The 11,949-nt window shown below is 50.6% G+C and overlaps 1 protein-coding gene across 1 annotated transcript in view; it reads right to left on the minus strand.

The window, feature by feature from the left end:
• Window positions 1-2,428, minus strand: part of LOC119271390 (protein phosphatase 2C 56-like) — a 3,567-nt gene extending 1,139 nt beyond the window's left edge. Inside the window, exons 1-2 of the mRNA XM_037553243.1 lie at window positions 1,812-2,428; window positions 123-186 (exon numbers count right to left, since the gene is read on the minus strand). Of these exons, the coding sequence (XP_037409140.1) occupies window positions 123-186; window positions 1,812-2,342 (595 nt within the window). The 5' untranslated portion in view covers window positions 2,343-2,428. The remainder of the gene's footprint in view (window positions 1-122; window positions 187-1,811) is intronic.
• Between the last annotated feature and the right edge of the window lie 9,521 nt (window positions 2,429-11,949).

Consider the following 11,949-nt stretch of genomic DNA (forward strand, 5'->3'; position numbering starts at 1 on the left):
CGTCACAGGTGAAAGGAAAACTATGGAAATTGCAGGCACAAATAAACAAGAAAACATGAGAGTAATTAAGACTCATGCAACTATTTTCCCCAAAAAATGCACAGTTTAGACGTTAGACTTACGAAAAGCGCGGCGACGCATAATCTGTTCAAGTCTGCTGGCCACATCACCTCCTCCGTTTTGTGGCTGCACATATATACATTATGAACCGTGTAAGTTTTTTCTCTCTCGAGATAAGCTCAAGCAAAGTACATAATTAACTAGCATATTAAACATTACTCATGTGCAATTTTCTATAGATTATAAACTATTACAATTTGGGGCTGAGTGACTTTACAAGAACACCCATTTCAAAAAAAAAAGCTAAATAGCTCAAACACTAACACAAAAGCAGCTGGAAGTAATTGAAGTAAGACCAACACCTATCATGCATAATAAACACAGAACAATAATGACATATATGATGCGAGAATGAGTTTAATGCCTGGGAGCAAAGTTAAGCATGCACTCAGGTGCATTAAACTAAATTTTAGCTACTGTTGGAGATCCAATTGCATCTTTCATACCCAACATTGTACCGAAGTACTGATACATATGGTTGATATCCACATCTTTGTCTCAAATGCCTTATATATGTCATCTGTCATATTTTTATCAAATATACAAGTGCAACATGAACATGTAATATATATCATATGATAAAATTGAATATATGACATACTGCAGGTATATATCATATGATAAAAATGATTATAATGAAGGATGGTGAGGAGGACGAAGAAGCAATGCTACTTATAGGCAGCAGCCAACGCCATGCTTTGACACACATTTTTCTTTTCTTTTTGAAAAGGACGATATACCCATGGCCTCTGTGTTAGATGATGCACACAACTATATTATTAACAACATGCATAATGTCTGCCAAAGAGAGTGCATCCATAATGCCTGATGCCATGATTTTCATCCACCACTCTACTGGCCTGCGAACATAGAACTAGCCGTAAAAGGAGAAGACGCCGGAAAGAGCGAAGTCATCACATTGATCAATTTCTATAAGCATGCATTCCTGTTGTACTTAAGTTAGTAGCTGTTAGGAGAAATGTTGGTCAGGCAGCTGCTAGTTGACAGCTCCTAGTTCAAGTACAAACACAAATAAATAAATGCATTCCGAACGTTATATATATGCTTAGTCATGGATATTTGCACTTTACTTTCTGAAAAACAAATCACAGCTAGAACAAGTACATATATAGTTCTTTAATGGGAAAAGTTGGTGAATTTCTTATATTTTTTTACTGTTAATTAGGAGAAGTATGGATCTGCCAGCTGCTAATTCAAGTACCAACACAGGTAAATAAATACCTTCTCGCTCTCATTTGTCCTCACATAGAATAGAACAGACGCTTGCACGACCTAGTCGTTCAATTCAAAAGGTGCACACAGAGCCAAACGATACCTACCGGTAGATTTGTGCTAGCACACCAGGCATTCCGGCTGTACAAAATGAACAATATTACATAACTATACTAGCTAGCTGATCCCCTTCTTTGCTGCCTACAACTTTTGGTGTTTCTTCGGTCCAAATTTTATGCTTAGGGGTACAAGTTGTATAATAATGTGTAGCTTAAAACTCTTTGAACAATCCAAATAAATAAGAGATCAACCATAACCTAAGGCATATCCCATTTAATTCATAACATCATATGTAGATTAAAACTTGAGAACTGAAACGTAACGGAAACGGAACATAAACTGAATTTCTGAGATGGTGTTGGGTGAAGAAAGATTAGAGTGAAAGGTGGAAGCATTACCATAGGCGTGTGCTCGGGGGTGAGCGGCACGGCCTCATAGCCGCGGTAGATCACGGCCCTAGAAGCGCCGCGGTTGGCGAGCACGAAGTAGTCCTCCAGAACCAGCACGGCGAGAGCCCCGGAGCCGACGCGCGCAGGAGCATCGATGCCACTACCGCCACCGATGAGCACCTCTTTGTCCACCTGGCGGAAAGCGTCCACGATGAGTGTCTTCCACCAGCCCTCGACGTCGTTTTGATCCCGCGGGGCCTTGGCGAGCAGGTCCCGCATAATCTCCTCAGCGACGGCGACGTGCAGCCGCTCTTCCATGAGCTTGGAGAACATGGAGCCCAAGATCCCGTCGAAGACCCCGAAAAAATCAAGTCCCATCGGCGGGGACAGCACCGTGAACGACTTGACGATGGCGACGGCGTCCTTCAGCATCGGGAGCCGGTCGTTGCGAATGGCGGTGCCGTACGAGAGGTACATCTGCGGGCATTCTCCCCACATCGGCACCGCCTGTTCCGGGACATCATCGAGATCGATGTCCATGGAGGCTACCTGGCTGCTCTTGTGCTTCCCAACGCTAAAACTGTACCTACCGAGCCCCTCAAATTTTAACCTGCTGGCGGAGGAACGCCCCGGCCGGCCTTACCTTTGTAGAGGTTTCGTATATGTGGGTGTGTGTATCACATGACGGGAATGCCAGTAACGCGACGCTGTAGAACCACTGAACTGGAACCTGCCGCGATGTGGAGCTATCTGGGTCGTATCGCAGCTGGCGATTAATGGTTGCCAATTTTAATCGTCTTCTAGTTAATTCTGCGCTGGCAGGTTCACTGGATCTGCTCAACAGCTCAAGGAAAATTTTTGGTACATATAGTAAACATTAATCACAAGGGAACGCCTATCTCTTTGTTGTTTCCAAATTTCCATATTTCCCGGCCCCTCTTTGTCATGTTTCAGTGAGCCGCGGACTGGCGTCACGCCTGGTTTGGATGCATGGGCAAGCGGCCCAGCCCAACATATGGCTGGGTGCTTCTTCATTTAATCTTCATTTTTCGTTTCGATCATCGTTGCAATCATGCAGCATTATGGATGAACCATGAAACCGGACTGGTGAACCACACGCACTCAACGAAAACAGAGGAAAAACTTAGGTGTTGAACTGACAATAATAAAACGGAAATCATATCTGGCGCATGTCAGATATGAGACATTTCCCAGCAAACGTCCTTTACGCCGTCCATTCACTTTGCACGAATCTTAGGGCACTTTCCCCGCATCGTCAGCTTTGGGCAATGGTTCGCTCGGGGGGGATAATTACATGAATGAGTCGTGGATATACCCTACCCTAGTTGACCCCGATCCCCAGTCAGTTTTCCTCTTCCCCACTCCACTGAGCAAGTGAGGCCAACTTCAACCCATGACTGTCGGAGTAAATAACCACGGGTAGCCTAGCCGGCTCCCCCCTGGCTCTTCAGCAAAATTATAGACCGATCGAGCCTTCAAGCATCTAAGGCGTGGGGCCGCCTTCCCCCAGCCGGCTACCTTTCAGTCCGGCTGCAAGAAGGTGGCCCGGCCCTAAAAACCTCGTAAAGAAAGCTAAGAGAGGGCCGGCTCTAAGAAGCCGGCCGTGAGAAGGCCGACTCCAAGAAGCCGGCCCCCCTCCAGCAGGCGGCCAAGATCGTGCCCTTAGAGTCTGCACCCACATAACGGTGATGAGACGGGGCATGGCTACAGTGAAGCCTGCCACCCCCGAATCCCGAAACGCGCATGACCATAGTGCGCAGTACGGGGCGGCCATCACCCGTCCGGCGCGACACTGTTGCCATGTTGACCATGACGTCACCCACGGCGAGCTGTTAGTACGACCCGTGGGTGGCGGGCCCCCTCAGTCAGGGAGACGCCTAAAGGCGGCCAGGCCTCCCCCAGTCGGCCTGGGGTATGGCCGACTCCCAATAGCCGGCTAGTTCACTCCCTCGAAGGAGGCGCCTCATTAAGGAGATAAGACGAGGTAAGGCTACAGCGATAAGCCGCCCGGCGGCAGCACTGTAGCCATGCTTACCACGACAAAGCCCTCGTCACCAAAGGCGAGGCAACAGTAACCAGCCTCCGACAAGACCCCCGAGCGGTGGGACCGGCCTGTCAACCAGAAGGCCGGCAGCCGGCGGGGTCCACCAGTCGGCGGGCCCCATCGGTCGGCGGAGAAGCCGGCGAGTGTAGACACAGACAACTAGGGCCCATGCCCAGCCGGATTACCATTGTACCCCTGGAGGGTAGGCCTATATAAACCCCCCCAGGGCACCCATGCAGGGGGATCCTTTTTCAGTAGTTTTAGACACCACATCGAGAGGAGAAGCGAGCTAGCCTTGCCCTTCTTCATCCTTTCACCGAACAGCTCAAGGAGCCTCTTGTAGCTACTTGTCGATCTAGTGACCATGCGGAGACCCCGTAGAGCAGCAGTAGGGGTGTTATCTCCACGGAGAGCCCTGAAGCTGGGTAAGATCCGCCGGCGTGCATGCCTTCGCCTTATCTCGTTTCCAAGCACCGGCGATGTTTTATTGGCTCCCACAATGATAAGCCACCCGTTGGCATATGTCGCACCAACCACCCGGCATTTGGCGCCCACCGTGGGGCCAGGTGCACCGTCGTCCGGAGACCTGTTCTGGACGGGAACCCTCTTCCTTTCCAGCGAGCGTAGCCGGCCCGGCTCGCCCAATGGCGCTTGCCCCGACGCGCTGCAAGGCGTCACCGACGCCTGCGCGGCGAGCTGCCTCGCCGATCTTCTTGGCGAGGCTCGCATCTCCGCCGAGCCCGCGTCGACGCGGGCACGGGCTGCCCCGAGAGCCACCTCGTCAGCCTCCTCGACCAACTCCACGTCTCCGGCGAGCTTGCCGCGGACTTGGAGTCGGTTGGCTCCACCGACCCGATGCTTGTCGACTCTGACACGGTGTCGCTTGACGCCTTCCCCACCAACGTAGTAATCATCAACGACCCTCTTCCTCGAGCCGACAGCAGCGGCAGCGCCATCATCGAGGTACTGGTCATCAGCCATGGCGCCGCCTCTGGCGAAAACACCCACGACGCCCTGCAGACGGTGCTGCACGACTTGTCCACCCCCATCCCGGCCGATGCCGACGCCAAGACACTGGAGGCGCGCCGCCTCGCCCTCGTTGCGGAGGGCCAGAAGCTAGCCTCCATGAGACGCCTCGCCGAGGCTCACCAGCGTGAAGTCGACCGCGCCGCTTTCGGCACACCGCTTCCCGACGGGCCGAGCCGCGTCAGCGTCATCAAGAAACGCGGCGTGGCTATCACCGACATGCTGGGAGCAGACCGCCCAGTCTATGCCACGCCTCTCGAGAACCTACGCGCCGCCCAGGCGGCCGCAGACGAACTGAATGGACTGGGGCCCGACGAGCTCCCCTACATGACCAGACGCATCTAGCAGCTTATCGATGCGGCCATAGAGCGGCATGAAGCCGGTGTCCACGCTGAAAGTCCTCCCCCATGCCGAGAGCACGGTGCGACGTCTCGAACACCGACTGCGGGCAACACCCGCGCAAGGAAAGAAAAGGAGACGGCTGCCAGCCGCAGCCGGACTCGAATCTCCATCGAGCGTGACGAGAAGGCCGCCCTCGAGCTGTGGAGTGGCGGGGCGACCCGCCTCCTCCTCCGCCTCGTGGGAAGAGATATCCTACTCCGCCGCCTGTCACGCATCCGACTCTCAGCGACCGACTGGGCCACCGCGAAGGAGTCGGCGAGAATGACGCCCGCCACCGGAACGACCGCCTAGCGCGATCCCTGGCTCTGGAAGAAGAAGATGATGTCGGCCCGCCTTGCTTCGGCCCCCGCTTCCGCGACGAGCCCTTCCCCAAAGGGTTCTCGCTCCCAAGAGACACGCCCAAGTACAACCGCTCCGTGAAGCCGGAAGATTGGTTGATCGACTACTCCACAGCGGTTCACATAGCGAACGGTAACGGGCGTTTTGCCGTGAAGTATGTCTCCCTCATGCTCCAAGGCATGGTGCGCACCTGGCTCAATAGCCTCAAGCCTTACAGCATCAACAGCTAGCTAGACTTCACAGAAGCCTTCATCCGTAACTTCACCAGGACCTACAAGCAGGCTCCCAAGCCCCGACAGCTCTCCTTGTGTGTCCAAGGGCCCAACGAATCAACTCGCGACTACCTCACGCGTTGGGCCGAGCTCCACAATTCCTACGAAGGGGTGCACGAGGTTCAAGCTATAGAGCACTTCACCACCGGGTGCCGAGAAGGCACCCTCCTCAAGCACCGACTCCTCTACACTACTAGGGAAAACCTTATACATAGAATCTTAGCAGCAGCGCGACATAAAAACAGGCGCTGCTGCTAAGAAGTAGCAGCGCGGCTACGGAAAGCTCGCTACTGGTGCAAACTTAGCAGTAGCGCGTGACGCTTAAACTGCGCTGCTACAAAAATCCACCGACAGTACACAACGACATAAGTTTACCAGTAGCGCGGTGCCAGGGAGCGCGCTGCTGCTAATGCCATAGTAGCAGCGCGCTTTTTTGTCACCTCACTGCTGCTAATTTTGAAAATGTGCACAGGGTTGGCCCGTTTAGCAGTAGCGCGTGATAGGAAAGCGCGCTGTTGCTACGCTCTTAGCAGCAGCGCGCTTTCTCTCCCGCGCTACTGCTAAGACGCAAGACCCACCACCTTTTCCACCTCCCCTCCCCATCTCCTCTCCTCCCTTTCCCCTACCCTCCCACATCCTCCCTCTCTCACTCTTCTTCTTCCTCAATACTTCTCCCCCCATTACTCTCCCTCTTCTACCTACCTTTCTCTCTCTTCATTACTCCTAGCTATATATAACTACACCACCTCCATTAATTCATCTCCTTTCTCTTTTTCCTCCCCCTCCACTAGTTGAAGTTGTCTCCTCCCAAATTAGCTAGCTAGGTAGATGTAGCATTTAGTTAAGTGACCTATTTGCCCCCTAACTAGATCTTTCTTTGTCAAGAAGAGCTTTGTGCACTTTTGACCTCCCTACATCATCATCTCCACCATGTGCTTGATCTCGAGATAGAGGTGTGATTAATATTTCATGCTTTTGCAAAATGGAAATATGTTTATGCATGTGTGTGTGATATTTTTATGGAAATTGTGTGTGTGGCATGAGTTGACGCCAAATTGTGCATTTGAGTTGCCTATGTTTTGCCGAAATGTCGATTTATTTCCGTTTCGACGAATTCCGGGCAAACTCTAGATCTATATATGTCCGAGAAAATTCCTTATTTAACACTGTCTTAAAATCTGGTTCCTTATTTGACACTGGAAAAGTTTTTCTTTACTATTTGACACTAGTCCTAAATTTTATTCCCTATACGACACTTCCGTCCATTTTGAGCCTAAATGACACCTGAAAAGACAATTTTGCCCCTCATGCGGTATGTGTGTGCACGCATGTGTGTTATTGCGTGTGTGGGTGCACGCCCACATGTGTGCTGCTGCTGCATGTGTGTGTGCATGTGTGCCGCTGCGTGTGTACGTGCGCGCGTGTGTGTGTGCTGTTGCGTGCCTATGTGCTGCCTGTGTGTGTGCTGCTGCTACGTGTGTGTGTGTGCGTGCTGTGTGCGTGTGTGTTGCTGCGTGTGTGCGTGCGCGTGCATGTGTGTTGCTGCGTGTGTGCGTGCGCGTGCATGTGTGTTGCTGCGTGTGTGTGTGCACATGCGTGTGCGTGTTGTTGCGTATGTGTGCGCATGCGTGTGTGTTGGTGCATGTGTATGTGTTGCTGCGTGTGTGCTCCTGCCCTCGCACTGGTGCTGCGTGTGTGCGCTATTGCCCCCCACACACATACCACATGAGGGGCAAAATAGTCTTTTCAGGTGTCATTTAGGCTCAAAATGAACGAAAATGTCATATAGGGAATAAAATTTAGAACTTGTGTCAAATAGGGAAGAATTTTTTTTCCAGTGTCAAATAAGGAAGCAGATTTTAAGATAGTGTCAAATAAGGAATTTTCTCTATATGTCCTACTTTTAAGGAAGGTCATGCCGAATTTTTGTATGACTTTGATGAATGCACGCATTTTTATAATCAATTTGTTTATTATTACCGTGCAGAGTTCACGATGGTCAGTGGAACGATGGTGGACAGGTGGTTGCGGTCGGCGGTGTAGGACATGAAGGAAAATAACCTGACAGAGGTTTTATGTCTGTGTCGAAAATGCAAAGGAATAGTTTGGCTTGACCCCCATGTCGATGGTCGTGTCGAAGCGCACCTGCTCATGACTGGTTTCATGGATGGCTATACTTGGTGGATAACTGAAGATGAGGATGACGATGTTGAGGATGCCGACGGGGCAGGCAATGATGACACGGGGCAAGACGAAGAGATGATCGATAATGGCGGCGGGGAAGAGGCCGGACATGGCGGTGGAGAAGGGGCCGGCCATGGCGGCGGAGAGAACGACATGGACTCCACGCAGTAGAGTTCGTCGGTACTAAGTTCAATCGTGCGGGACCCTCATGTTCAAGCATTGCTTCGCAAGGAGACGAGTACTGAGAGAGCTGCTTCTAGAGAGGAGGCTAAGCTAGAGCAACTGGTGGTAGACTCGACCACTCCATTGTATGATGGTTGCAATCCTGAGGTGACCCGCTTGAGTTTCACGCTCCAAGTGCTGAAGACGAAGGCTAAAAACAAATGGACCGACACTAGCCTCGATGAGCATCTCAAGTACCTAAAGGATGTTCTTCCCGAGGGTAATCTATGTCCTAGTAGTGTTGATGAGGCCAAGAAGATCGTGTGCCCTCTTGATGTGCCACATGTTAGATACCATGCATGAATCAACGATTGCATAATTTATCGGAAGGAGCACGCGGAAAAAACAAGTTGTCCGGTGTGCAATGCTTCTCGATACAAGAAGGCCGGGAAGAAATGTCCCCAGAAAGTGGTATGGTACTTACTGATCACTCCCCGTCTCCAGAGGTATTTTGTAGATCCCAAGGAAGCAAAGCTAATGCGCTGGCACGCGGAGAGGAAGAAGCCCAACAATGGAGATGATCCGAAGCTGAGACACGTCAAGGATGGAAGCCAGTGGAGAGCGTTGAACAACTTCTATTGGTATTTTGAATGTGATGCAAGGAACATCGTGCTCCGCGCGTGTACCGATGGCATGAATCCGTTTGGCAACCATAGCACATGGCCCATGTTTGTATGGATGTACAACCTCCCCCTGGTTGTGCATGAAATCGAAGTACATTCACATGAGCATGCTTATTCAAGGGTCGAAACAACCAGGAAATAATATTAATTTGTATCTGGGGCTACTTCAGGAGGAGTTAGACACGTTATGGAAAACACCGGCCAAGACATGGGACGCCAACAAAGGTGAGTATTTCAACATGAGAGTCGCGCTGATCACGACAGTGCACGACTATCTTGGTTACGGATATGTGGCAGGCCAGGTGTGCCATGGATATTGCGGATGCACGCGGTGCATGGATGATACGACGTCTCAGCAGCTAACGTCAAGGAAAGATGGCGGGTCTGGGAAAATCGTGTACATGGGGCATCAAAGATGGCTCGAACAGGACGACCCGTGGAGAAACCGTGGAGATCTATTCAATGGTCACGCTGAGCATTGAGGACCTCCACGTAAGCGGAGCGGTGCCGAAATCGATGAGCTGTTGAAAAACTGGAAGGAGTGCCCCACACCGGGAAAGACGATGAGAAAGGCGCCGGAGCCGCTGCTGAAGGTATGGAAGACGAGGTCTGTGTTCTAGACTTGGAGTACTGGCACAAACTCGATACACCTCATTGCCTTGATCAAATGCATATCTGTAAGAATGTCCTTGAGAGCTTGCTCGCAACACTGATGAACATGCCGGATAAGACCAAGGATGGGCGAAGGCAAGAAAAGACTTGCAAAATTTGGAAATCAGGGAAGATCTGCACATGCCACCACGTAAAATGTCAGACGAGACAGAGATGGAGACAGAGGCACAGGAGAAGAAGGGCAAGAAAATAAAGAATGAGGATTATTGCCCCCCTTCTTGCTTCACCTTAAGTCAGGCTGAGATCAATCAATTCTTTAAGTGCCTTACCGGAGTCAAAGTTAGTCCCGGTTACTGTGGCAAGATAAGTAGATATCTAGACACGGACAAGAAAAGGTTCAGCGGGATGAAGTCTCATGACTGTCATGTGATCATGACACAGATATTACCTGTTGCCCTTAGAGGGATAATGGACAAGCACGTCCGTGACACGCTTATTGGTCTCTGCAACTTTTTCGACGTCATCTCTCGAAAGTCGATCAGTGTGAAGCAGCTCCGAAGGCTATAGGAAGAGATCGTTGTGATACTAAATGAGCTTGAGATGTACTTCCCGCCCGCGTTCTTTGACGTGATGGTGCATCTATGTGTCCATATTGTGGATGACATAATAGACCTGGGGCCGTCATTCCTGCACAACATGATGTTGTTTGAGAGGATGAATGGGATCATCAAGGGATTCGTTCGTAACATGTCCCGTCCAGATGGAAGCATCGTCTAGGGCTATTTGACACAAGAGTGCATCTCTTTCTGTGAGAATTTTCTATATGGCGCAGACCAGCTGCCTCGTGTTAGTGTTGGTTTGCCTGTTAACAAGCACGATGGGAGGCTCGAAGGAGAAGGTCACTGCAACGGTCACAGGGAACTGCACGTGGCATACTCAGATCGACGCAGCGACTTTGACAGAGCAAACTTGGTACTGCTACAACACCTAGACGAGGTAGATCCTTTCGTGGCACTGCACAAAGAAATTATCGCAAAGAAGTATCGTGACCGGGGGTATGCAGGACGGACGCCAAAGTTACTAGAGAGCACAACTCCTCTTTCCTGCATTGGTTCAAAGAGCATATTATTGCTAATCCCCCGGAGGAGGGCTCTAAGGACGGATTGCTCATATACGCCTTAGCACATGGCCCCTCGCCCAACCTCGTAACCTATCAGGCATATGATATCAACGGATACACGTTCTACACGGAGGCCAAAGATATGGACAGTGATGAATATCAGAACTCAGGGGTAACGATGGAATGCATGACCGGCAGCGATAACAGCGCAACTGAACGATTTTATTGAAGGGTCGAGGAGATCTGGGAGCTTGACTACTCTGGACTGCACAACACGACGATGTTCTGTGTCAGATGGGCTAAGAATGTCGAAAGAGAAAGCCGGATTTTCACTACCATGACTATACCCGACGCCAAGAGCGCTACCGTGAACGCTATCGCAAAAAACGAGCCATGGGTACACGCTAAGCACGTGACACAATGCTTCTTCATAACCGACCCATGCAATCCCAGTCGTGTTGTCGTGAGGAAAGGCAAAAGAAACATCATTGGAATGGATGGAGTCGCCAACGAGGAAGACTATGATCAGTACGGCAAACCAATGAGGGAAGATGACGATGATGATGAAGTATACGTCAAAAGAAGAATCAATACTACATTACCAAAGAAAAATCGTACTCCATGGAAAAGGCAAAGTCACAATGAGGGGCTCAATTATTCTTCGACGAACAAGAAGGGAAAGAAGCTGACTCAAAAATGAAAACGTCAGCGCTGAGGAATCGGTCAAATGATGTAATATATATATATGTGTGTTCCTATTTTGTATACACACTTAATTAGCCATTATTATGCATGGGTCCAATGATGTAATATATATATGTTCCTATTTTGTATACACACTTAGCCATTATTATGCAAGGGTCCAATGATGTAATATATATGTTCCTATTATGCTGAGGAAAAGAAAAAAGGGAAACTGGTTATAACAGCAGCGCTTTAGTGAAAAAGAGCTACAACTGGTCAAGGTAGCAGTAGCGGTTTCTGCAGAAAATCGCTACAGCTAGTCAAGGTAGCAGTAGCAGTTTTTGCAGAGAACCGCTACAGCTAGTCGAGGTAGTAGTAGCGCGTTTCGTGTAAATGCGCTACTGCTACGTCCACTTAACCCAAAATTCTCCCTCTCACTGCTTCATCCCGCCTCTTTTCCCCCAAATCCCCACTCTCTCTTCCCCGGCCCCGTCGCACCGCCGCGCCCGCCCCCGACCTCGGCGCGCTCGCCCCCGACCCCGGCATGCTCTCCCCCGACCCCGCCGCCCCCGACCCCGCCGCGCCCGACCCTGGCGCA

This window comes from Triticum dicoccoides, chromosome 3A (genome assembly GCF_002162155.2).
Source record: "Triticum dicoccoides isolate Atlit2015 ecotype Zavitan chromosome 3A, WEW_v2.0, whole genome shotgun sequence".
NCBI lineage: Eukaryota > Viridiplantae > Streptophyta > Magnoliopsida > Poales > Poaceae > Triticum > Triticum dicoccoides.